At 42.8% G+C, this 27,460-nt stretch overlaps 1 protein-coding gene and 1 long non-coding RNA gene across 5 annotated transcripts in view; one reads left to right on the top strand and one right to left on the bottom strand.

Annotated features, from left to right (window-relative positions):
* Window positions 1-10,977, bottom strand: part of LOC308192501 — a 54,734-nt gene extending 43,757 nt beyond the window's left edge. Inside the window, exon 1 of the long non-coding RNA XR_013948849.1 lies at window positions 8,650-10,977. This is a non-coding gene — a long non-coding RNA (uncharacterized lncRNA). The remainder of the gene's footprint in view (window positions 1-8,649) is intronic.
* Window positions 7,433-27,460, top strand: part of EML4 (EMAP like 4) — a 158,701-nt gene continuing 138,673 nt past the window's right edge. For 2 of the 4 annotated variants that reach the window (XM_080586106.1, XM_080586111.1), the window contains exon 1: window positions 8,147-8,387. In XM_080586106.1, coding sequence (XP_080442232.1) covers window positions 8,363-8,387 — 25 coding nt within the window. In that variant the 5' untranslated portion in view covers window positions 8,147-8,362. Of the gene's footprint in view, window positions 7,455-8,146; window positions 8,388-27,460 lie in introns of those variants that run through there. The other 2 variants (XM_080586108.1, XM_080586107.1) reach the window with 2 other exon arrangements.

Genomic DNA, 27,460 nt, shown 5'->3' on the forward strand with positions numbered 1-27,460 from the left:
GGAAGCATGGAAGACTTCAAATACTGTTCCATTATTTTTCCTTCTACCTACTACATTAATCCTGCCTACAGTTTGGCAAAATTTCACAGAGCATGTGAGGAGATACCATTCAAGCTGATATATTCACTCAGCGGCTCCAGAAAATAGCAAGCATAGCTCTTGCCTTTGCAGAGTTATTGACAGTAGCTTCTGGTACTGGAGATGCCTGGCTCAGATCGGCGTTGCTTGTGAGCACCTGTGGGAAAACCAGCCCCTGGCAGGAAAGGTTAATGCTAGCTAATGTTAGCTACACACCAGAAATGCTCTTCAGAAGTTGCTCTGTTCATCCTTTACCAGCAGAAGGGCACTGGGAAAGCACCGGGTGCTGCTCAGAAGTGAGGGACTGCAAAAGTTCTTGTGCATGTTGTGCAGCCTCACGTAGAGATGGATGCTGTTAAATTTTGCTCATTATCTTTAAAAGGAAAACCTAAAATAGTTCATGATGATATTACTGAGTGACTTGCCCTCCCAGAGATATGGGCCACCCTGTGACAGAGGATGCTCATTTCTGTGACATTCTTCTTTTCATATGAGGGGGAACCTGTGCTGTGTAGGATCAGACCAGGTTTCTTTAATTTTAAATGAAAATTTATATGCAAAATTAAGGGAAAGCTTTCATCTTCCCAATTCTTTATTTAAGAAATACAATTTATTAATTTGATCTGGAAATTTTTCCTTCAATTTTGCTGCTTGTCCCTTTTTTTTTTTTTTTTTTGACATGAATTCCCATTTGGGACAAAGTGAAATGTTGGTCACTTCTGTTGAAAAGCAAAGAATGCAGATTAATGGGGGGAATAATGTATTCATTCTGGTGTATTATATACTTTCTATGAGTAAATTTTAATTGGACGACTTGCATAAATGGAATGTAAATGTGTCTACAGCACAGCATGTGTCTGGTGCTTGAAAAGGCAAAGTTCAACTCCTGATGTCATTAATCAGGAACTATAATTTGTAAATGTAGGGTAGGTAATGGAAATTAAAACAAATGTGCTTTATTAAATAATTCTTCAGGCACAGGTAGATCTGTCTGAAAATGAGTTCATTTGCTTTAGCTATGCACTGTATGCTTAAGACAGCCTTATTACGAGTAAGTTAATAACCTACTGCCACCGACTACGGCAAATCTAACTCCCCTGCCTAGATCAGTCAGAGAACCACACACAGAGACTCACCCGATGCAAGACAGAAATTTCATCTTCAACTCTTTACAGAATTTGTCCAGAAAAAGATCACATAGCAGCCCCATCACACTATCTGACTAAAAGACTTGCAGTTTATCAAAGCAGGAGATATTAAGCTGAGACCTATTTTTCATGAGTATTAAGAAGCAAAGATAAGAGTTTATATTTTCTTGATTGATAGCAATGGCCCTGATGTTATTCATTCAGCAAAGAAGCAATCAGATACCTCATTAGACTTAGCAAACAATGCTGAAACCATTTCTGCATGACCAATTCTGCAAATGCAGTAATAGTGTGTGTTCAAGAGGAGATCTTCCTAAAAGAAGGCAGAAGCCTCCTTCCTAGATCTATATTTTCTCATGGAGAAGTAAAGCAAATGCCTTTTACTGGGGGCATGGAAGTTAGCAATGCCCCAGGTGCTCTGTTGTGCACTACTGGCGTACAGAGAGCAGACTTGCCCTTGAGTCCAAGTTACCCCTATGTAAATATAATTGCAACATTAGTATTTTTAATGTGAATACAGTTGCTTTCCACTATGTTTCAGTTTAGGCTATGCTGACTTGTGTTTGGTTTTCATTCTTCAGCCTACGGTCATGCATTAACAACCATGTTGGTCTTCTCATCTCTAAAATGGGGGATGATCTCTGCGCAGCTCACTGAATTTGGGTGCTAACACTATCCCTTCAAAAAGAAAACATTGCACACCTGCCCTGCTAGCTAATAACCAGGCAATATGGTCGTTGTCACAGCTTAAAAATGTGGAAATGGAAATGGGAAAGAATTCCAAACTCTCAGAGGCAAAAAGGCCAAACATGAAGACATAAACTTACTGTTGAGTATGGCTTTGCTGAAAGACAAAAAAAGATTCCTTAAACTGGACATAACAACAGGACAAAAGAAAAATAAAACCTCCTAAAACACGTCTGTTCATTTTTATTATGGGATCAGCTGCAGTCTGCCAGTCTGTTTTAAAATCAACATTTCACAGCAAGAAACTATACAGTAATGTATCACTTCTCTGCAGGCACTTCCTTTCACTGACAAATAGTTCAAGTGGAATAATAGCCTAAACAGAATTACACAGGGGGGGGAACGGCATTGATGAAGAAGGATCTATATGAGTGCATTTATTTATAGATACATACACATGCACACAGACTATTGTGTGGACCAGCTTGTTATTATGGATAATGATCTCTATAAAATGCAAAGCTACAGGAGATGTTCTAAGTTAAAAAAAAAAATAAAAATCTACATGCAATGCTAATTTATTCTGTCCCCAAGAGGGATCCCTATAACCTCTTCAGTCTAAAAACCAACTCTTTTTCCAGTGCTTTTTACACCTACTAGTTAGCATCCCTAGTTAACATCGCTAACTCATTAGCTTTACCTTTTCCTAATTTTTCTAAGTAGGGACAAAAAACAGATTGCTCCAAAAGCTCATCACGGTGCTCCTGAGTACATGCGGAAGCACATTTTTTTCCTGAGGCAGGGAATAAAATGCATCCTAATGTAAATGGCTGATACAAAGCCAATGCATCAATTTATGCTTCGGCTAAATTCTTAACTTAGCACTTATGTAAGGCATTAGACTTTTATAGGGCTTGGACCAAGGTATGAATTTCATGAGGAGCTCCCTAATTTGAGAAAACAACCGAGTGTGCTCTTTGGTATGACAAACCAGACCACGTAGCCATTAGAGAGAGATGAAGGAAGATAAGATTCTATTTTTCCAGCTTTGTGAAATGTTTTTCAGATTTCCTTACTTAAAATAATCTCAGTATCAACGAAGTTTCAGAATAAAATTTTCAACCTGATCTCTAATGAAAATGCTAAGCCTTTCCTATGCCCCCATTAGAAAAAAAAAAATAAAAAAAAACATTGCACACACAGAATTTCAACTCTCTCTGTTACAACTCTGCCAATTTTTCGAATGCTTTGGGTCACGCTGCATCTGCTCATTCCCCATCAGGGCTGGTGAATGAATTAACACCAGAGCTCTGCTATTTTTCTCTTACTCAGTAGTCACATTTCTAGGAAACTGCCATTTTATAAATACATTAATTCTGTAATGTGAAATTTAGCTTAAGCTAACAGATTTTTTATAGGTTCTACATTTGAGCCAAAATGTACACTTAATGAGGACACCAGGAAATTATGCAGCCCTAGTCAAAATTTCATTAATGGCTTGGGATTGCAGTTTTGGGATAATCAATAAGAAACAGCAAATGTAAGCTCAATTTTTCAGGAAGAGGGTGCTCTGCACTTCCTCAAAATCGAAACATCTTTGTTGAGTGTCCATAATGGAGGCCCCTCAAAAATCATTAGTATCTTAAAATAATAATAATAATAATAATAATAATGATAATAATAACAACAACAACAATAACAACAACAACAATATATATTTTTATCATCATTAAATTGTATTTATCCTATTAAGAGAAACCATTTCTGAACATTTGGGAATGACTTTCCAAACTGTGATCAAAATCAATTCGCCATAAACTGAATAAGTAAACTTGTAGAAGATCAGCTACATACAGCTGTTTCAAACTTACGAGATTTTTTTTTCACGTTAATTAACAATAAAGTAGTAGCATTATAGAAATTAGACTAGAATCCATCCTGCTACAAAAAAAAAAAAAAAGTAATAAAAAAATCCACCTAGAACAGATGTTAGCCTGTTGAAACCTTCCTGCAAACTTTAATCTTTTTGTTTTGGAAGAAAAATTCTTTTGATACTTTACACAACAATGGAGGAACACCAGGAGAACCTTAGTTATGCCTTAACCTCTTACCTCTAAGAATAATTAATTAAAAAAGATAAGGACTTCTAAGGAATTGGAAGGATTTTTATTTTTCCCCTCCTGTTTGCTATTAAATAGCACTTAATTTGTGCGTTTAGCTGCCCATTCACTTTAACAAACATTCGGAAGGTGATACTGAGTAAGTTAACTGAAAGTGCGTGAAAGGATTCAGTACAGATGTGGCACCTTCCTGAGTGGCTTGTGAAGCACCACACTGTGCTGGCTCATTCTGCTCCATTTGCAATGGAGCACTTCTTTACATCAACTCAGCTCCACAAATATAAAAGTCAAGCAGGTACACAGCAACATCAAGACTAACATTTATTATGCAGTAACAGCTAGAGGTCTTTGTCAAAATGGGTGAGGATAGACACGGTAGTTAACAAATTCAGTCCCATTTGGAAAGGCTTATGCGAGACTTTAGGTAAACACATAATTAACAGCAACACTGGCATTGAGCTTCAAATACAGTCACTGCCCGTCATTACCTATCAAGCTTTAAAAAAAACCTCCCCAGTTCTGCTCAAATCCCTGGCAAGACTCCTGTTGCATTCAGCATTACAGGTGATTCATGCCCTTGGGAAACTTACATGGGAGGAAAAATCCCAGCCCAGAAAGGAAAACTCCAGAGACTCTGTGCTGGAGGTAAGGGGAGTACCCTCTATAAACCAGGAAAGAGTAATTTAATCTACCTCTAGGTCAGGCACCAAATTATTTTCCCTTACATCAGTGACCCCTGGGAACTTCTTATACCTCCAGCCTCACTTGGGAAAACTAACAATATCCCACACTGTATGGTAAAGCAATACAGTTGTTCCTCTTTAGAACAAGGCACCATAAAGAACCCCAAATATCTGCAAAAGAACGACATCTCAAATGAGCACCACAGCTCAGGGAGTGATCTCACAATGCCTAAACCTCCACCAGCTGGGGGGCACAGCTGGTTACAAATAGCAGCACTGCTTCCTCCATCCTAGGGCTGCAGATGGGAGCAGAGGAAAAGCAGGGCCAGGCTGGTGATGCTGGGCTTTGGGTGTTCTGGCTCTTGTACCAGCAATGTCTGCTAGCCCTGAAGAGGTGCACCAGGAAAAATGCAGGATGGAGGTTTCCTTCAGGTGTTTCCACTTTGGTCCAGGAAACTACACACTATTGTAAGTAATAGGAGACAAGTACTGTGGGAAGTAGGTTTCTCTTGCTAATGGGTGAGATGAAGTGGCTCAAAGGTTCAGGCTCTCAACTTCACACAGAAGAATCTCAGCAATTTCGTTTTCAGTTGTTAATCATTTTCATGTTTCCTCTGTTGAAAAGCGCTTAAATACAATTTACATTCAAGCCACCAAAAAGTTTTAAACAATTCCCAGGCTGAATGTAACTAAACTATGTCAATTAATATATATAAATAAATGCAGAGGTATTCTTACAAGAAGTACTGTTCAAAAACCTGTGGTCCAAGGAAAATGTGCCAGAGAAATGAAACAATGGGGGAAAATAGCCTATTTCCTTCAAGAGCAGAGTAAAAATCTCTGGAATGTATGTAGCCTCCACTGTGTACTTCACGGTGACCTCTTCCTGCGGTTCATATTTTCCATAGCTTTCCTCTGGTAAGAGGAGACTCCGCGTGTGTGTGCAGGTCCTCAGCTGGGGTCGGGGTAGTCCTGCAGAGTTAGTCACACCGAGCTGCCGGGGCACAGCAGCTGAGGAACCGTCTCAGTCATCGCTCCTGAGCTGCTCTGAGGAGCCTCACCCTAACCCAGCCTGGGCTCAGCCACGCTGGGGAAAGGGGCCTGCAGCAAGAGGGAAGGCTGCAGAGAAGAATTCAGATTTCCTAAAGCATGAGTCCATCAAACTGATGCAGAAATCCTGCCCTGTGGTATTGCTGTTGTCATTTTCTATTTACCATCTACTCATGCAATAAAACAGTGGACTTCTAGCTGATTTGAAAGTTGGGGTGAGATATTGAGTTTACTCTAACCCTAAATCATGTAATCTTTCTTTAGCCTCAAGATGCAAGCTAAAAGGAGATAATCATTGAGGTTTTTAAAGCTTTGCTTTAACTCTTTGCTTCATGTTTTTGAATTATTGTCAACTTAGAAACAGAAGTTAATCTCCTTAAAGCACTATCCAACTTCTCCCTCCACCACACTTAAGTACTAGGTACTCTACCAGAGGTAAGAAATCACATTGTCCTTAGGGTTTGCACCTGGAACAGTCATGCTGCTTATCTACAGGCTATGTTAAGTCATCTGCCAGTACCTGCCTGAAACTGACATACACAAAAAGTATTTTTTGCTTTAATCATAAGTTATTTTGCTCAACAGCCAAGTAAAATTGTTAAAGATGATATACCCACACCCACATACGTATTTACTGCAGATTTTTTGGTTAAACTTTTCTAATCTATACCACAATTACATCTGTTCTATACACCATAAACACAACCAATAAATAAACACCCCAAACAAGTCCCCACCTAAATTCAGGCATCATTCAGAAGTTGACTCAGGCTGAAGAAGGTAGCACAAGGATTTAAATGCTGCAGTTTAACAGACTTTTGTTTTTTATGTAAATCCTGCATGGAGTTTGCTCTTCAGAAATTCCCAATTAACAAGTCACGTGGAGGTACATGTCCTTCCTAATTTCCTGAGTTTTATTCAGTTCCTTAGCTCTACAGTGAAATAGCTTTATTTTTTAAATGTTAGTACTGAAGTTTGTGTTTCCAACAGTACTCGAGTACCACACTCATCTTGTGTTTAAAACAAGACCATGGAGAAGTAGCTCTGTTTGCAGCTCTTTACCCTTTGATGTAGTTTTGTGCAAGTTGTGCAGGATGCAGATAATCAAAACCATTCATGCTCCTAACCAGTTTCGCTAGTAATTAAACTTCTCGATAAGCATCTATTGCTGTCACCTTCTCCTCTGTGCCTCGGTTTCCAGACCATAAAATAGAGATGGCACTTTATTTACAGGCGTATTTGCTGTAACTCGCTCGCTGCTGTGGCTGGAGGACGGTCCTGCTAAGAGCTCGAGCGGGCAGCTGGGCATGCTTTTTGTTTGTTTAATTCAACAGCGTGCTGAAGCACCCGATCCCCACCCGAGGAATTTACACAGGGCTCTGCCTCGGTGGGAAGGAGCAAGCGTGAGTGCCTTGGGCTTATTTCGTGTCGCGGATCAGCAAGTTAACCGCACTTGTGCTTGATTAAAGGGACGGCGCTGGGGAAAGGCAGCCATGGGGGCCGCGCAGCTCTCCAGCAGACCACGTTCCTCCCCGGTCCTGCTCAACAACATCCCCGGGCTGTCATTAGGTGACATGGCTGCAAAAGCCGGCGGCACGAGGCACTCACCCCTCTCGCTGCACGACCGCAGCGCTACCACGGAGTGCGTGAAGGGAAAACACTTGCATCAAAACAGGATGTCGCAATGGGTACGCAGCTTTTCCTGACCAGGGAGAAAGCGATGCATCGCCCGGCTCGGCCGCGTTGCCTAACACGCCGAGGGGAGAGGCTAAGGGTACGCAGCATGGCTGACTTGTATTTCTGGTTCTCCTTCCCGTTTTTCTCCCGCACGGAGCGCAGGGCTGGGAGCTGCGGGGACGGCCGGGAACGGGGCTGCGGGCACCGTGAGGACCGCGGGGTTACACCGGTGACAGCCCCCCCCCCCCCCGGTGTCACGCCCGGCGGGACAAAAGCTCCCCCAGCCCGCTTTGAGCGGGCGTGTTCACAGCCACCTACGGGAATTTCTGTGTTGATGGCTGGGATTATCACCCTCGGTCGCCCAACCGGCTCTCCCAGCGGTGCAAGCTCCCGAGGGTGAAATAAGGAAGGCTGGGGCTGCCGCCCGGCGCGGAGAAGGGGCACCGGGAGCAAGGCACCGTCTCCCCAAAACCCCCCGGCACCCCGCACGGCGGCATCCCCCCCCCCCCCCCCCCCCCCGCTCCGGGGCTGGGCTCGGCGGGCTCCGGCGGATCAGCCGCCCCCTTCCCCGTCCCCAGCCGCGTCCCGGGGCCCGTCCCCGTCCCGCCCGGGGGGGAAGCGGCGGCTGCCAGGGGCGGGCGGAGTCGGAAGCACGACAGCACGGCGGCCCGGGGCGCTGGGGCGGCGCTGGCGGCGGCGGGAGGAGCTCGGCGCTCGCCGCCCTGCTGGGGTCGCGGCGCACGGACGGAGCCGCGGCAGGAGGAGGAGGAGGAGGAGGAAGGAGGAGGAGCTGCTGCCGCCCCGGGGCGGCTCATGAGCGCCGGGCTGCGGCGCCGCTGCTCCGCGGGTGAATGAACCTGTCCTGGCCGGCGCCAGCGGCTTCGCCTCGGGCTGCGGCGCCAGCCTCCCCCGGCACAAAATGGACGGGTTCGCCGGCAGCCTGGGTGAGCACGGCACGGGACGGCACGGCACGGCACGGCACGGGGGGAGCCTGCCGGCAGCCTCCTGCCCGCCCTCCTGCCCCTCCGTGGGGGGCGCGCACCTGCGGTTTGGGGGGGACCCGGGGGTGCCGGGGCTGGGGACGATGCGGGGCTGGCCGCGCTGGGAGGGAGGGAGGAAAGCGAGGAGGAGGAGGAGGGAGGGGATGCCAGCGCGAAATCTGGTCAGCTTCAAACCATCTGTTGCGAGAGCTCCGGCTGCACTTGCCTCCTTTGTTCTGTGCTTCCCCGGAGTTAGTTGCTTGCCCTGCTCCCGTCAATTCCCTTGGGTTTTGCCTCCCTCCGGGGGCGGGAGCGGCTCTCGGGACCCCCGGCCCGGGGGAAACCTGCTCCTTGCCGGGGGGGTTCGCTCCTGGACGCCCGCTTCGGGCTCGGCCTCCGGGAGCAGCGCCGAAAGCCGAAATGTTCGCCCCAAACATCCCCAGGAAACTGACAGGCTGCCTCCTCGGCGACTTCCCCGAGGCTGCATGCGGCAAATCGCCGCCGGGTGCTTTAAGGAAAACATTTGGGCAGCCCGCTTTCCCAGCCTCTCAGAGGACGGAGCGCATACGGCACGGAGCGGCCCCGATTAAAAGTGCGAGCTGAAGCGATTGCCAAGCGCAGGGCTCGCCAGGCGCGCACGTTGCTGTTTATTTTCTGCGAGCTCCGCCGATGGCACGGCTCGGGGAGTCCCGCGTGGGGCGCCCACCTGCCCCTCGCCTCCTGCACCTTCGCTCGGCCCTGCTGCACCTCCCGCGGGCTCGGTCCGTCTCCCGGAGAAGAGTAAATCAGTTCCGCTAAAAAACCGGATCGATTTCTCTTTACAATGCCTCTGTGAAATAATAGCGAATAGTTCTCGATTTTCTGGAAACGTTGACTCATTTAAATGCTGCTGAGTGTGATCCTAACCTTTAAGGTTTTCGAAATGTCTACTCCAGCATTTTGGGCACCTGTCCAAACCAAACTGGTGCACCATAATTAACAGTACGCTTTTTTTTTTTTTTTTCTTTTAAAGCCTGGCTCATGGCCTGATACACTATCCATGCTCAAGTAACTTTCATGGTCATTTTATATCTTCCGATCAAAAAGGAAGAAATTGTCAGGGTTCTGTCCTCATTTTTCATCGGGAAAATTGTGCCCGTGGGTGACACATGCAAATACGACCCGCTCAATATTTATGAGCCTCTTTACCCAGTACTGAAATTGATCAACATATCAAAGAGCACCCATGCTGCTTTCACTCATGAAGTACTCTCCCCCCCCCCCCCCCCCCCCCCCGACGTCCATATTTAGAAATAACTGTTGTAAGGAGGAGGGTGGCTGGGGGGTGACAATCATTTTGAAATCATAAAGCACTATTTTCCTGCACGGAGGTTGCTTGCAGAGTAAGACAGTCCAGTTGGATGTCCCAGTGCCCTGCACTGGAGCAGCAATCGGCTCCTCAGAGCATCCCACTTGCATTATTAAGGGAGGCTCCAGCTGGACCTTTAATTTTTTTCACTGTTTGGTCAAGAAGGCGCTGCCATTTCATTAGAATTTAATGAGGATTAAGCAAAGCTCAGCCTTCTAAAGTGTGTGTCGTGATGTTCATTGTTAGTTGGACTCCGATTTTGATTTTATAGTAGCCATGGGTGCAGAGTGGTTTTCTGGAGTGGGGCTGAGGAGAGGGCATGCCCAGAATCTCCAGCCTCGAAGCACGAAGCTTCACGTGGCCTGCTTGTTTTCAGGTTTCAGCCATGCTGTCTTGTTTTTATAATCGTCTCTTGTTTGCTGTTGCTGATAACAAGCGTGTAGCGTTCACGAAGATGTGTGAATTGTTTTGAGACTTTTTTTTTTAACATCTCTAATTAAAATCTAATGGCTTGAATTTAATTAGCTGTCAGCTAAACGCCTTTTAGGAAGGCCATAAATTAATGTAATTTAGAATGAAACGTAAAAATTAATTAAAATTATTGTTGGCAAAACTCTGCCATCTATGTATGTGCGTGCTCCACCAGTCAAGCGAGCTTATTAGAGAGCAAGTTGTCCTTTTAATGCCTCCTGTCATTATCTGGAAGGCAAAATGTTATTACAGATTATGCCCTCCAGCACAGGCAGAAATACCTTCTTACATGTCTCTTGCAGTTGAAAATACTTTACGCAGCTGTTTTATTTTGGCTTCCACACTGAAACTTTTATGAGAATAAAGAGATGAAAGAAACCATTTAATATGTAATTTAAAAAAAGTTTCGGTTATTGTTTTAGGACATGTTTATGTAACACTGTACATAAGAGAAGAGTATGCAATTATTCTAGACAGGAAAAAAAAATAAATCTGTGTTATGAGTTAAGTTCCACAACTGCAATAGGTATTGATTTACTCCTGATAAAGCACAGAAATATTTCATATTTATTGGGACTTCAGTACATTTTGAACATCACCAGTTGTAAAGTGGTTATTAAATCCCATTTGCTATGTCAAGTAAGACAGCCTTACCTCACATTGAAGCATTTCCAACACAACACTCATCAGAGGGCTCAATGAATTGAGGGCTTAGTGAATTTTGGCCACCCGCTTTTTCAGATGCATCGCTTGAAGTGAAAGAATGTGCTTCTGAATGGGAACAAGAAGTCCAGGAACTTGGACCGAGCGCCTGGGCTTCTGCCCTGCTCCCTCGCCGAGACAGGAGCACAGCATGGGTGTCTGCCTCTGGATCTGCCAAGTTCTCTCTCTTTAGGGTCCTGGTCAAAACAACACAGCGGTGGCATCTTCAGGGGAAAGAGATGTTAAATCCACCAAAATAAGAGAACAACACACTTGTAGGGAAGGGAAGAGGAAAAAAAAAAAGCCCGTGTGAGAAATAGTGGTGCTGAGCCTGTCAGTAAGGCAGTCCTGTTTTTGCCATCTCTGCTCTTCGTGCTGCAGACAACTGCCCTTGATCTCCTTCACCCTCATGCTGGTGCTGGTTAGCCCACAGTGAACGGGTGGCCGAGCAGAAGGCTGTAGGACTGCACTGCGGACAAAACTCTCTTAGGTTGGCTTTACTGTATTGCGAACCTCCCACAGCATGGAGGATGCTGCCGCCTTTCTCAGGCCGGAAAGTTAACTTTCTGGATCCGGTGCTTTCTTTGGGGCTGCAAATGCATGCCTGTAGCTGAAAGTGTCTCAGAGAGCTGTCTTAACATGAAGCATTTCCCAGTGTGTTGCTTCTCTGTGGCAACTGTTAAGCTGTTCATGTAGTACCCCTTTTATTTTTTGCAGGGTTAGCTGGCTAAGGTATGAGATCTTTTTGATCCCCCTAGATTTAGGGTTGTGAAGAGTAAGCCATGATGGGCTGGTGAGGAGATGTGCTTTGGTGGACAGTTTTCCACTGCTCTTATAGCTGTTGCATTGTTTTCTCTTCTGAGAAAGCTTCTGTTTGTTGAGCTCTGTAACAATAACTGATTGTAAACACGGATATGGAAACATTCATCAGATGCATTAAAAAAAAGGGTACAGCTGTTTCCAACTTTGCCACCAGCATATGATAACAACGTGGTCTGAAGCATTTTAATGGGACTCTCTCCAGCAATGAGGTCCGTGGGAGAATAGGAACTTACAGAAGTAAATGAAGAGCTCTCACCTTCCGAATTTTGACAGTTGGTTTTGTGCAGCTGTGCACCATGCCCTGAAGCTTAGGTGCAGTTTTTACTGTAAAATTCTCTATGATTGAAAATATTTTCACAGAGAAATTAAAATCAATCCTCTCTTGAAGTCTCAGACAAACGAAATAATTAAGGATTAAAGAAAAAAACAGAGTAGTTGAGCTTAGGCCTATTTTTCAGAGAAAGAAGACAAAGGAGAGCTGTAATGACTAAGTGGAGAGTGAGGCTTTTCTGTTCATGTTACTAGAGGGAGAGCTGGAGAAATGAAATGAAAAAGTGATTCTTGTTACATGGGATCTATGTGTTGTGTCCCTGTGTACTGCTACTAACTGTAGCATATCTAACAACTACTAACAGAAGGGGTGGCATGTAGGTCAGTTTCTTTTTTTTTTTTTTTCCTCATTTCTTATGGTGAGTATTGCGTAAAAGTTGCTTGAAAACATACCTGTTTCATAGCTATACTGAGGCTGGACTGGATAACTGCTGAGGCACTTTTATGAGGATGTGCTCCTCTTCTGGATTTGAAGAGCCAGTAGAGTTTATTGAAGCTCTGGCTTTGCTAAAGTCCTTTAAGGCTTTTCTCTGGCCCCAGTGATGAACAGGCAGGTACGCTGGAGGCGGCAGGAGAACTGGAGCAGAAAGGATCTAGTGGTCACCAGTGCGCTGTGTCTTGAGAGCATATGAAGAAAGTGCATTGTGACTAATCTGTGGCTGGGTTTTGTACCGAGAAAAATGAGCACGTGGAATGCAACAGCAAGTTGTCATTTATTTAGGCTAGGATATAAAGACTTTTTTTTTTTTTTAAACAGTTGCCCTTCTAGTCCGCAGGCAGTGAATTCAACTTAATTCACTGGGCTGTGCTCATGGGAGTGCTTTGTGCTATTATCAGTGTGCTAGTGTTCTTAAAAATAAAAACTTTGGCAGGACGCAAGTCTATCCTGCCTGAGAAGGATGATTGGTACCGGGGTGACTAAACAAGAACAGCCAAGAAGACAGGCCGTTTGCTTTAGAAACTCAGTGGTGGCCCACCTCTTGTTTGCATGGGCTTTAGTCGGTGGGCAGTGAGCAGCAGCCCTTTGCTGTCGCCAGCTGAGAAGCAAAGGACTGTGTTTAAAAAACAGTCTCTTTTGCACAGAGCAATTGGCAATATTTAGCCTGGTTGTGAATAACACTCTTGCTTTTAAAAACAAAGAAACCATAAACCCCAAACGCAGGAAAGTCTGTTAAAAAGTCTCTCTTCTCTCTCCTGTAGAAAGGCTTTTAATGCCTGGGATGCTGAGTATAATTTTTGGCCTTATGGTGTGTACTTCATACTCTCTAACTGAATACTTTTGATATGGGAAGTATAGTTATTTGACAGAATTTTCTCTTTCTGAAAAACCTGCTCTATAAGGATTTTTTTCCCTGTGTTTTATATCCTGAAGTATTTAAGAGGAAAAAATTGGTCAAGAACAGTACTCTTACAAATCCTCTGAAGCACTTTTCTCTTTTTAACAGCATTACCTTGCTAATTGTACTGTTAGTAACATGCAGGGAGATTCTGTTTGCCACTCCTTGCTATTCAAAGTAGCTGCTTCCCTTAGTGTGGTTTCTATCAATTATTGAGGTTTATTTTTCCCTTCTTTCTTTAGGTCTTTGCTAAATCTAATCCTTAATGAATGTGATTTTAAGGCCAAGAATGTTGTTCCTGTTTTACCCACACATAATGTAATAGGGAGGGTGTTAGAGGGTAATTAATTTTGTAACACGTGGCATGTATGATGACAGTGCAGGTCTCTGTGCTGTTGCTGGTGTTGGCTGTTTCTAGTAGGGACATTCTTCTGTTTAGGAGTTCAGAATCACCTGATAAACAGCTTTTTATAAGCTTCACTAACTTCCTTTTCAAGAAATCTTTTTACAGTTGCCCACGAGCTCAGGTGGAGCCACTGCTTGCCTGATTTTCCTCTCTGTAAACAAATGAGTCCAAGCACTCAGTTTGATGGGATTTTTTTTTCTTTATCTGCTTGTTCAAATCAATGCAGAACTTTAGTTTTCTGTGGTTTTCTTTCATCAGGTGCTGAAAGATGGCTACCTGGAAACCCCATGCAAGCTCCTCCGAGAGTTTTGAGTCATCTTTAGGAATCACACGTGCTCTGATTTAGAAAGGTTGTGTTCGTGGACAAGCTTGCAGCTTTAGTTGATAAGTCGGTCAGTGGATGTAAATGGGTGGTGCTGTTGGAGGGGTGGGATATGAAGAGGGACACCAGAGAGATTAAAAGTCTGAGTTTATTGCTAAATCTTGGAACACATGAAATGTTTTTCTCTTCTGTTTTTTTTCATTTGTTTTTCTTTTATTCCTTCTCACTCCCTTTTCACTTCTTATTTTTATTTAATATTCTTTTCTTTTGGCTCTGTGTTTTAAGTATTCATGTAATATTCACTGAGGGTATGTAGCAGTATTCTTATTAAGCTTTCTGCCCTACGACTTCTTACTTGATTGGATGAAATACTTTTTTTTATTTTTTTATTTTTGTGTCTCTCAGTAGGTTGCCTTTTCTGCTAATCTTCAATAGTTCCAGCCTAACTTGTTTACTAAATATAGATGTGTCTTGATGTTCTTTAACTGCTGTTTTCCCGACTGCTCTCCTGACTTTCTAGTGTCTGTTCTGTTCTACTTTGTGTGACGTGCTGTTCATTTGGAAGGACAACTTTTTTTTAGCAAGTGTTGGAGAATCCAGTTGCTTTCTTTGGTGCGCACCTGTCTAGTGGAGTGGATTGCATGGTCTTGCAGCCTTTAGGCAGGATACTTTTCTGAGTGCAAATCTGATTTATTGTAGAAATAGCCTTACACTTCATGTTATATACATTTTATTTATCTCTCTAGAGCTGTTTGTATATGTGTATGACTCTTACGTGTAATAAAAATGTAATGGAAGGGGAAGAGATGAACCAACACAGATCTGCTGTACAAAGCTACGCTATAGTTTTGGAGAGGTTCATCTACCTTGGATTTCAGATGTTGTATTAAGTTAGTGAAAAACAGTCAGTCTTGTCTCTTGTCTGATTCTCTTGTGTTTCACTGAAACTCACCTCTAACTTTGAGTCCAGTGTTCCAGTCTGGAGTTGGTTCCCACTTGTTCTTCCAGTTAATTTGAGCTTAAAAAAAAAGAGGGGGGTAGGGGGGAGCTGAAACCAAACTGTTTTATGTTTAAATGTATTTTGAACTTGTGTAAACAGTTCTAATGCATCAAGCTAAATTGGCAGGCTTTCATAATCCTCTGGGAAAATTGGGAGTTTAAAACCCAGTGGATAAATTAAAGTCACAAATGCTTTTAAGCCCAAGATTTGGCTCTCTAAAGGGATGCTGCAAATTAAGCCTAGAAATGTGGTTTAGCTAAAGGAAATGAAAATGCTTTTTCATGAGAACTTTATGATTTTAAAGACAGAATAGTTGGATTTCATTATTCTGGATTAGGACACAAAAGCAAGAAATGGCTGCTACCAAGAAAAAATCATATTTGCTGTCTAAATACAAGAGGTAATGATTTTACCACATTTTATGTTTTTTAATGAATTTATGGCATAAGAGTAATAGATACTATTTTAAAACGCTAAATTTCAGTCAGCTGCTGTGGTGAGCAAACACTCACAAGCAACTGAATTAACAACACCAAATATATATGAAATAAATGGCAGAACTATTAGTTTGTTTACAGCTTACTGTATGTTACATTGTTTCTGTTTTAGAGAACAAAAGGAAAAATGTCACCTTTAATCCAGGGTTCTGATGAGCTTTGCACCCATCTGAGTACAAAACAACAGCAGGAGGGTGGGCTCGAGTTTGTTTCCTTCCCTCTTATTCACAGTTACCAGTAGACCATGCCATTTTCCTAAGAGGTTTCCTGTTGTGTGTTTTACATGGATCTGTAGTTAATTAGACCACTGAATTTCATTGGCAAGTTATATTTAAAAAATGGCAGTAGAAAGCCAAAAGTTTTTCGTGCAGGTTCAGTTTTCGAGGTTGGACATCACTTTCTAAAAAATAACCATGTTTCTTAAGATTTTATTACACATCCTCCAGTAAAAACCTCATTTTGTTTTTTGTAACAAACTTTGCAGTGGCTTTGAATTGTAGATGTCCTTTAGGTAGCGTATCGTTGACCAAATTCCTTTCCAGAAGCAGTAGGTATTGAAAAATCTGAACACGTGAAATGGAACGAAACTGCAGGAACTGTTTCAGTTTAGCACTTTTATTGCTGGAATTTGCATGAAAGTTCAGGAGAACATTCCTACAAATTTCATTCTTGGTGATTTTGAAGAGAGGTGCAGGGAGGAGGAACCTTCAAGGGTAAGAACCATAAATGAAAATTTCTCAGTTGCAAGGCTCAAGACGTAGCAATACTCATGTCTGCATAATATCACGTTAGCTTTTTTGAACAAGAACTCAAGCAAGAAGAAAATTAGAACTTTGTTTAGCTATGAAGTGCTGCATAGAACTGCTATTACCTCCTGTCCCAGTGTGTGCTATGCAAATACCATCAGAGATATCAAGCAGGAAATTAGTGGTCGGTGTGGCTGTAGTGCTTTCTTCCTAAACTCTATAAACACGTATGTTAAAATCATGAGTGAAGGGAGACAACAATAACAAGTAGCCCAAATTCTGTGCATTTTTTTTTCTTCCATGGGATAAACGCGAAAGAGCTCTGAGTCACTCCTGACAGATTTGCGATAGCTGTGATAAGCCCTGTTGTGAGATCGCTGTTGTTTTTAGTCTCTCATGCATTGGGGTTAGGAGGATTTCTGCATTTCTGGTTTCTAAGCACCGTGGGATGTGGTATGGCATTTTTCCATGAAAATGATATGACATTTAAGAAAAATGACTTGTTGACACTGCTGTCCTCTAGATTTACAAAGAATCATTCAGGTTGGAAAAGACCTCTAAGGTCATCTAGTCTGACCTTTAACCTAGTACTATAGCCCACCACTAAACCATCCTACTAAGTCTACATGTTTTTTGAAGACCTCTGGGGATGGCAACTCAACCACTTCCTGGGCAGCCAGTTCCAATTCTGCACAACCCTTTCAGTAAAGAAATTTCTCCTAATATCTAACATAAACCTCCCATGGCGCAACTTGAGGCTGTTTCCCCTTGTCTTATCACTTGGTGCTTGGGCGAAGAGCCCAATCCCCACCTTACTGTAGCCTCCTTTAACGTAATTGTACAGCGTGACAAGGTCTCCCCTGAGCCTTCTTTTCTCTGGGCTAAATAACCCCAGCTCCCTCAGCCGCTCCTCATAAGACCTTTTTTCTAGACCCCTCACCAGCTCGTGCCCCTTTCTGGACATGCTCCAGCACCTCGATGTCCTTCTTGTAGTGGGGAGCCCAAAACTGAACACAGTACTTGAGGTGCGGCCTCACTAGAGCCGAGTACGGGGGAACAATCACTTCCTTAGTTCTGCTGGCCACGCTATTTCTGATACAAGCCAGGATGCTGTTAGCCTTTTTGGCCATCTGAGCATGCTGCTGGCTCATATTCAGCCAGCTATCCACCCATACCCCTAGGTCCCTTTCCTCTGGGTGGCTTTCAAGCCACTCTGCCCCAAGACTGTAGCATTGCTTGGGGTTGTTTTGCCTCAAGTGCAGGACCTGGCACTTGGCCTTGTTGAACCTCCTGCAGTTGGCCTTGGCCTATCGGTCCAGCCTGTCCAGATCCCTCTGCAGAACCCTCCTGCCCTCGAGCAGATCAATACTCACGATTAACTTGGTGTCTGCAAACTTACTGAGGGTGCTCTCGATCCCTTCATCCAGATCGTTGATAAAGATATTGAAGAGAACTGGGCCCAATACTGAGCCCTGGGGGGCACCACTAGTGACCAGCTGGATTTAACTCCATTCACCACACCTCCTTGGGCCCAGCCACACCCAGTTTTTAATCCAATAATGTATACGCTTGTCCAAGTCTTGAGCTTCTTCAGGAGAATGCTGTGGGAAACGGTGTCAAAAGCCTTACTGAGGTCTAGGTAGACCACATCCACAGCCTTTCCCTCATTCGCTGTGTGTCACCTTGTCATAGAAAGAGATCAGGTTAGTCAAACAGGACCTGCCTTTGATAAACCCATGCTGACTGGGCTTCATCACCTGGTTGTCCTGTAAGTGATGCATGATGGCACTGCTGTGTGGTGGCACTCAAGATAATCTGCTCCATGAACTTCCCCAGCACTGAGGTCAGATTGACAGGCCTGAAGAAATTTGTGGAATTTGTGTTATATTTTCAGTAATCTGTGACCACAGTATTTCTGAAAGGTGTTTAGATGGGTCAAGGATTGGTCAGAACATGTATGGCAACAGTTAGACTGTGGCCATGGAGGCGATCTGCTTGTTTTTTGTCTTCCAGAATTCTTGGTCTGAATTCTTACTAGAGGAGTGAATGTTTAATTAATATGAATAATTAAGGTACTTTTGGAGGTAGGTATAATGAAATGATTAATAGTGTGATTTCTCTGAGTTTATTCTTTACCCTAAAGAATCAGAGTAATAAGGCCATTTATTTAGCTGATGTGGACTTGATAGTAGTATTTCTGATGTAAATGTGATTTTTTCTCTGTGTGTGTGTTGCATTAAAAATGTGTTAGCTCAGGGAGATGCTGGTTCTATTTCTCAACATTTTTATTTTAATTTGTTATAACTCCTTTTTAATGGCCTGGATCTGCAGAAACTACTCTAACTCAGGCAAATATTTAGTATGAAGCTAATAAATACCTGAAATCTTATTGTGAGTTTGGTATGTGCATTTGTTTTCAAACTGAGCTGTGCTTTACCTGCATATCAAGAAGTGTCTCAAAGTGTGGTACACATGTATAACTTCCAGTTTTTGTTCAGAGTGAAAAACCAGCACAGGCAGTTGCGTGGTTTCTGTCTTCTGGCACTGTTAAGCTCAGCCATTTTCACTTCCATTCTGAAAAATGTGCGTTTAACCAACCTCTTGTCTTGGATTTTTAGAAAGGGGGTGGGGGGAAGATTTCATTAGAATAGAGCTTAGAAAAACATGTTTGTTCCAGGAAAAACTTCCTGGAGGATCTGGTGTGGGATGAGAAACAAAAGGAAAATAAGCAGCGAGGCCTCTTCTGTTGCGCCTCCCTGCTTATATTTTCCTTTTGTTTCTCATCCCATACCAGATTTCTCTTGCAGCTGATGTGGCTGGGGACCCAATTTATGAAAGGCTAGGTTAGAGGGAATAGGAACTGCGAAAAGATGCCGTTTTGCTACAGAGGATGCAGAATTTATGGAGAAATGTAGTAGGCTAAAGGCGCAGAGTAGCCAGTGGGGATGAGACCAAACTTGGAAAGGCAAGTTAATACAGGTATTAATATATTTTCTAATGACTACGGGTTCAGAATAACAGCATAATGATCTTTAATTCTACAAATAAAGCAGCATTTCCTTACTTCAGTAAGCTATAATGGAACTGGGTTCTCTAGATTTTTTTTTTCTATGGGAAAGTATTTAGTCTTGCTTTATATTTTTTATTTCTGTTCTGTTTGATTTTAAAAAGTGGGGGGAAAAAAGAAAACCAAAAACTACCATCAAACCCTACAGATGTTTGTTATTGCTATTTTGGAATTAAAGGAAGCTATATTTTTAGTGTTTAGTGATTCTGTTTCTTTACAGAGGTGAGTGATATGAGGAAAAAATATTTCAATATTTAAATATTTCCAGAGTTGTTTTCCTTTTAAACAGAGAAAATGAGGATTAAGCATAGTAACAGAGAACATAAGCAATTCAGATATTTTGAAAAACATGTATTTTTTTTTCCTAAACACTTGATCTGACTTGCTTGTGTTTCATTAAAAACAGTGCTCTGGTATGGTGCTGTTGCTGTGCTGCTAGCTCACACAGCTAACCTTGGTGCTCAGGCACGAACCTTAAACAGACACATATCCATCTCCGTTGCTCTTGTGCCAGGAGCTGCTGCTCTGTCCTCATCCCTTGGTGGTTTGGGAGGAAGCGATTGGTGACCCCCAAGTGCAGCAGGGTCTCAGGTGTTGCGTCTCGGAAACCTAGCCAGCACATCGGTCATTCGTATTGCAAAACAACGTAAATTCTTACTTGATTTGGAAACTTCTAAAGTGTGCAGAGTACAGGTAATTTTCATATGAGATTAACATCCGTCCTCAAGCTTTTCCTTGTTAGCTGGTTTAGATGGAAAGAAAGTGGATCTGAACTCACAGTCTGCAAATTTGTAAATCTCTGATGTTTAGAACAATCTCAGCCAAGAACTGGAAAAATAAAAACAACAAAAAAAAGCAACTTCAGGATGTGAAAAAATCTAGAAAGTTATTGTTTAATGATGAAATTAATTCTAAAATAGATTTCCATTTTTCATATTTAGTTGCCAAATCTGTAGATGTTAGTAGTTACTTAAATAATCTTGTGGATGCAAGCTTCTCTTTTAAGATGCATTGTATGGAAAGTGCCTATTTGTACTTGATTACAATGCAAATATACCTAATGAGTTGCTTTAAGACTGCGGTGTAACAGAAGTCTTATTGTTTATACTCGCATTGGAGAGAGGAAATGGGAAAGATATTGATGCAGGCCAGGAGAGTTAAATATTCCAGGTTATCTGCTTCAATTATTTCTTTAGAATTGTTAGGTACATAGCGTGTATGGTACAGGAAGGGGAAAAGAAACCTGCCGTGACTGTGCAATACAAAGAAAATATCTCTTTGGTCCTGCAAAAGTGACAATTCCATACATTTAGATTTGGTATTTGCAAGAACTCTACCTGTGAGAGAAGGTGGCTCTTGTTAAACAGCTGTGTACTGTTCTGGGCTTGTAAGCCAAGCAACATTGTCGCTGTTGTTTCATTGTGGGTCTTGAACTTGCTGTTGGCTGCTTTTGGGACAATTGTTTTGAAGATATATCTTAACATACGGCTCTACTAGTCACTGTTGTTGATGTGGAGAATTGAGATCCCATGCTTCTGAACATCAGTAAGCATCCTACTAAAACTTGTACTTAAAAACATTTACAGTATAAATCCTATCCTTACTTGTCTTTTTTTTTGGTGTGTGTGTGTGCCAGTCCAACAATGCTTTATATGATATCAACGTGCTTGTTTCTGTTTTCCTCTGCCCTTTCACAGTAAGATTGGTGTACTGCAGAATTGTTTCATTTGGATTAAATATCCTGGTGTGCTTTGGAGAACACAGGAGAATATGATTTGCTTGAAGGACTCTTATGTTGCATTTTTAATGGGATAATTTGTCAATGAGTTGTATAGCATTGAATGGTACTTAATCTAGCATTTTGTTTTCTAAGCTACGATGACAGTTTTTCAGGTAGGAAGTCATTGGAGTTTTGAATCATGATCTTTTTGATCATTCATCGTATATGCGTGTCTAATACAAAAAAAGTTCTATGCATATATTCCACTCTTTGCCTTTAGAGGAATATGGGTTTAGGAGAGTGTTTAGTTTGGATTTTAATAGTTAGATGTTGAAGTGGTGATCCTTTTCAACTAGGGAGAGCATAAGCTGTCTAGCACTGTTCCCTGTGCGTTAAGGTGTTTCAAAAGATAAGCATATGAAGCTTGCAAGGTACACAAGCACCAAGCAGTTTTTTTTCCCTGTACCTGCACAAAGCCTCGCAGCTAAATACATGCCTTACTTCTGAGCCCAGATGGAGCCTGGCAAAGCTGTGTGCACTGCCCGGGCATCACTGCAGCGCTTGTGTGCTACGAGCCCCAAGGGTACTGGGATCACTTGGCATTTTTTTTCCTGTTGCAGTGGCCGTGGACCTTTGGTGTCCCTCTATTTAGTCCATTCCCTCTGTTTTCTTTTATTTGTCCAATCTTGGTATTTGAAGTGGTGCTGAAAGTGTGGGTCACCTAGGAGTTAAATGTCCGTCCTTCAACTCAAGTATTTATGGCTTTTAAACTGTGCATTTGAAGTTCCAGCTATGCTGAAGTCGATTAATAAAATAAAATGAGTATCTTCTTAACTGTTGTCAGAGATGAGATTTTCCCTATTGTTTCTCTGCCCTGGACGTGTTCCCATTGCTGTTGTCATTCTCCAATTCCTGGTTTTCTCTTCTCCTGTGCAGGGAGCCTCTGTTTGCTGCTGTGCTGCAGAGAGCTGAAGGGAGCTCACCTTCCCTAAGCCAGCAGCGTGGCCCTAACGATTTGAGGTGAGGGCTGGGGAAGGGTAGAGAGGGGAGTGGTGTCTGTGCAGGTGGGATTTGAAACCAAACTGGGACTTGACTTCTTTGATCATGCTCCTCTCCTTCCTCCCCATCTCTAAATACAGTGACTTGAAACCTTCAGAGATGGATAGCATGACCTACTGTTTGTGTGCTCTCAGGATATCGATTCAGATATTGACTAGCTAAATAATAAAGGTGGTATATGTGTGCAGGGTTTCTTGCTAACATGCTTTTAATTATCTGCATTTACGTAATTATTATTTGCAGTAGAAACTTCAATTTCCTGTTCATACAGCTAGAGCAGCTTTAGCAGTAAAAGGGCTCAAAGCCATAACTTGGCTGCTGTGTTTGTGAATTAATGGCAACGTTTGCTGTTCCCTTTTTATAGACCATAAAGGGCCTTTTTTTTTTCAAAGCTATTGATAAAATGGCAAAAGGAATTGTGAGAAAGTAAAGAGAAATTGGCAATAAAGTATCTGTAGCATATAGCATACATTGTATTTATCAGTACATGTGGATTATTTTGATAGTGTCACATACATTTGCCTTTCAGCCTTCAGTTGAAGTTAAACATCTAAAATTTGACTAGTCTTTTTTTTTGTTTGTTTCCAGAACTAAATGGTAATTTTTCACAATTTGATGTGTGCATATATGTGTGTACAACTCCTTCCCCAAACCAGGTTTAACTTAAAGGGATTGAGGGAGGTCTGGCCTGTTTTGTTCATGGTTGAACATTTCAAAGAATGTTGCTTCAGTTTGTTCTTGACCTGGTGGTGTCTTGCATATTAGGCAGGATTTAGAACAGGTCTTCTTGACTTCTGTGAAAACTGCATAAAATCATTATACACTGTAACTGGAATATAGAAGCGTTGTATGTGCATTCTTCAGTTGAAACCTTTCTGTCATATTATGTACCCCTATTTTCAGGTACTACTTGACGTATGATTAATATGTCCACCTAGTTTCTTTTCAGGATTATGGATTTTCAATCATCTTATCATTGTAGCATGTATTTTGCTTTTGTGAAACCGTAAGCTGACTTTGAAGTAGCTTTTTCCTTTTCTTTGCCGTATTGCTGTTTACAAGTCTTTTGCATGCAATGTTGTACAGATTAAAACTCAAATACTTTCAAAGCAATTAGTAGGTTAAAAAAAGATAGACATCTTTACTAGGAAGAAGTGGCTTCCCAAAGATGAATAGGAAACTACATTTTGGCAAACAGCTCTTGTGTACTATCATATGATCTTTGTGTATGCATTTTTAGGAGAAAAATGGGTAGGGCTGATGTCATCTAAGAGTCACCTGTTCACCCTTAGCTCATCTTCATCACCTTAATGATGCTGGGCTATCACAGAGTACTGGCTGGACAGCCTCAGGTGCCAGGTTTTGCTTTACATCTGCATCATTCCCTGCTGCAGAGTGAAGGTACAGGAACAAGCATTTCACCACGAAGGTCACACCGTGTTTTATGGGCTTTGCGTGTTCACTGATATCCCCTCTCCTGCAAGGAGCACAATACGTGTTGTGCCTGACCTCCTCCTCCAGGCTGCTGGTCGGTGGTCTCGAGCCACGTGCCATCTGGGCACTGGAGGTGCCGGAGAGCAGGGCTGGGTCCCTGTGGGGTTTTGGGGTGATCTGACAGGGGGAAGCCCTCGAGATGTCACTCAAGCTGACAGCCATGCCTGTGGATGTTTAATCCCACCTCACATGTGGTCCTCAGCAGTGGCTTGGGGAAGCTGGAGACCGCTTGTGCAACAGCAGGGACTTGTGTGTGCTTGCGCGGTGTAGGGGTAATGTTAATCATCAGATATTAAATACAGTTTTGGCTCGCTGCAAACAAGCAGCGTCGTCGCAGAGAAGTGAGAGGCAGATGTCTGCCCCTGGAAGGAAGGCCTGTAATCAAAGGCTGGGGGAGCCACCCTCGGCTACTCTCTGGGAAGTGTCACGGGGATGCTGACAGGCCGCAGCTGTCTGGAATGGTGCTCTGCCGAGCAACTCGTATTTCTTCCTATTGTGTTAGGCTGCCGTAACATCGCCCTCGTCACTTTAAATACCTAGCCTTTCCAACAGTATGTAAGTTTTAGACACCCCTCCCGCCCCCATAATATCCGTATGGATCGCCCCCGTAATATCTGTATGGATGTTTTGTGTTTTAATTCTTATTCCTTGGGGAATGTTCCCCCCCCCCTCCCCAGTTTTCCACTGACTGCCATTGAGCTTCAGGTTTTTGCTGAAAAACTGTTGAGGTGGGCCCTGGCTGTTTTTGCTGTTAGCTGCAAAGCTACGCTGTCACCCTCAAGTGGGAGAGGAGAGGCTCGTCCTGTCAGCGTGCCTGACAGCAGAGAAAGCAAATGCTGTTGTCATCCTTGGCAAGGCTGCTGTGCTAGGGAGAGCGATGGGAACTGGAGGTGACATGCATTTTGGATTTCTTTTTGTGCGTTTAAAAAACAAAATAATAGGGGAAATAGGAAGGCCATCCTTGTTGTCTCTGAATGGCACTGATGTTTTCCTCAGCTCCAGCTGGTGGCTGGTCTCCTGCTGCCCTGGCTTGGGCTGCCTGGCAGCATGTTCCTAGCCTCGTGGTGGTGATAACTTAAATCTGGTGGTGCGCAGCATTCTCCCCTTGTTCTCCTGCTTGGTTGACATGGGCTGTTTCTAGTGATGTCACTCTTCAGCATCTGAGGAGGGCACAGATCAGATTTTGGATGATTTCAGTGTTATACAAGCAATTTTCCATCTCCTGGAAGCAGCTGTTAGAAGAGGTTTTAGCAATTTAGCTTTTGTGCTACGTTAACCATCAATATTTTTGAAACGGAAAAGTGAATCGCACTGACTCTCCGAGCACTTGACGTGTTGCTGGGCCATTTCCAGGTTGCTGAGAGCAGAAGGAGGCTGCTGCTCCTGCTGCTGCACCATATTGACTGCTCAGTCCAATACGGATTGTCTCTTCAGTTCTCCTCTAACAAGAACCATTCTTCTTTTTTAATAAGATGATGGCTACCATATGGCTTTCTTCTTTCCCTTCCTTTAATTTTACATGTGTGCTTCAGGAAGACCTTTTTCCACCCTGCTGTAGCACTGAAAGTAGGTTTCTATTTGTTTTTAAGGACAGGTTAGCGGATTAAGAAATTGTTTTGTTGATGTTTGTGAAATACTTCTAGAGCTTCCAAAAGGTCTTATAATTCTGTTGGTGGTTTGTTTTTGATTTATGGATTTTTTTTCTTTGTCATTTAAAGATGACTTTAACCATGGAAGTCTTACACAATTTTTGCAAAACAGGGCTACGCTTTTTTAGCATAGAACAAAGCATCATAGTATTTTAAAAGCATTTACATTTGAGAAGTGTTTTTTTACTGTAAAGTATGGCCCAATTCTTTGTTAATCATTATGGTTTGATTATTTTGTTTGACGTGAGTAATTTTTCCAAGGACTTTTATTGCATCAATTACATACTTTAAACAGGAACTTCAGAAGGAAGCGCAACATCAGATCACTGAAGATTCCCCGCTTCTTTTACAGCTAATTTGTATGTTTTGCATTGTTAAAGTTAATGATTTCTTGCTGTACATGCTCTGCTTTACCTGTATTGTGTCTACTTTATCAGTGAGAAGATTTTTCTGAACTCAATGTACATCAACATAACTAGTAGGAAACTTGTCTTTGGCTTTGTAACTGAATGCAGTGTTGCTTTCTAGTGCAGCTTTTGTATTTTGTTGTTCTAGGAAAGTAATGTAGAAAGCCATACAGAATAGTTATCATAATTATTAAGAGGGAGTGCAGCTACTCTGCTACTTATGGTGATCTTGTTACTGCCATTTGGTTCTTTTACAGGAATACTGCATTTTTTTTTCAGCTCCCTTTTGAGCAAGCCTTATAGAGGAGCTTCGTATTAAGCCATTTAGGAGAGGTTCAGCCTTAGTTTTGAGGCAGTATTTATAGTTCTTCAGTATGTCGTTGTTCCCGTTTGTGTGAAAACGTTACTAAAATTGGCAGTGAGGGCAAAACAGACTGACTTGAGTTCTGGGTGTAGTCTACCTACACTCCCTCCTTGGAGGAAGAACAATATGCTGCTACTTTCAGCACTGTGCTTTGCTCATTTGTGTGGTACCATGCCTTACTGGACACAGGGGAAGCTGGGCCCAGTCTGGAGGTGATCCTGAGAGCCAGGCTCTCCTGGCCTGGGAAGAAAAGGATTATTATTAGTAGTAAGTATTAGTTACTAGTATTTTTTTAACTTGTCAGCTCTTATAAACCCTCTTCAGGAAGAAGGCTGGCTAATGGCCGTGTTTGAGGGTGGAGGGGTGAGAAAATGCAAGATGAGTTTGTGAAGTCCAAATGACCTCATACATAATATGGTTAGGGTTAAAGGGATGTATTAGCTATATGTCCACTAGCATGGTGGTAAGTATGTTTCTGTACAAGAAAGACTAGTTAACGATTTAGGATTGCTGGGCTAGACAGTTTATCTCATGGCAACTGCTTTCTTCCATGTCTTGGGGCAAGAGCAGTAACTTTTCCATTCTTTAAGTTATGCTGAAGAAGCCATGCAGCTTTTCTGAGGAGCTTTGAGACTTTCAGCTTCCTAGGCTCAGCTTTGCCCTCCATGAGGAACCCAGACACAGGAGGTAGTGCTCGTGTTGCCTTTGACTTAGATGCATTGCTGTTCATGGCTGTGCAGGAGGTTACCATTAGGATAAATTGTCATCATATCATGGGAGGACAGAAGACATGGGTCTTGGAAGTGAGAGGGCAGGCAATCTGAAACCTTGGTTTGGAAAGGGAAGATACATAAAATGATGTGCCTCTACCGTTTTGAAGAGCTCTTGAGTTTGGGGGAAGAAATTAGAAGGCACCAAGCTGTTGGGTGCTGGCCGGTGTGGTCAGTCTGTGGTCTTGTCAGTGTTTGCAAAGACCCGTCCTTCACCATTGTGGAGCTCCTCTCTGTTGATGTGGTGAATCTGGTTCAATTCAGCCCCAAAGGTGAAAAATACCTCATCGAAATGTAGCTTAGGGCAGAGGAGGAGCATGGGGCTGATGCTGTGAGGGAGGAAAAACTGCTTGGTATGGTGGTTGAGCAATCTGGGAGCCGGTTGAGTGCTGTTAAACATCTCTGTTCCTCTCTCATAGACTAATACCCTTTTTTCTCCCTCTCCTTTTCTTTGTACTCCTTCCCTTCCTCCTCCTTGCTGCATTGTCTTCAAAAAAAGGTGCATGGGGGGAGAGAGATCGGTGCT

The sequence above is a fragment of the Anser brachyrhynchus genome (genome assembly GCF_964034855.1).
Source record: "Anser brachyrhynchus genome assembly, chromosome: 3".
NCBI lineage: Eukaryota > Metazoa > Chordata > Aves > Anseriformes > Anatidae > Anser > Anser brachyrhynchus.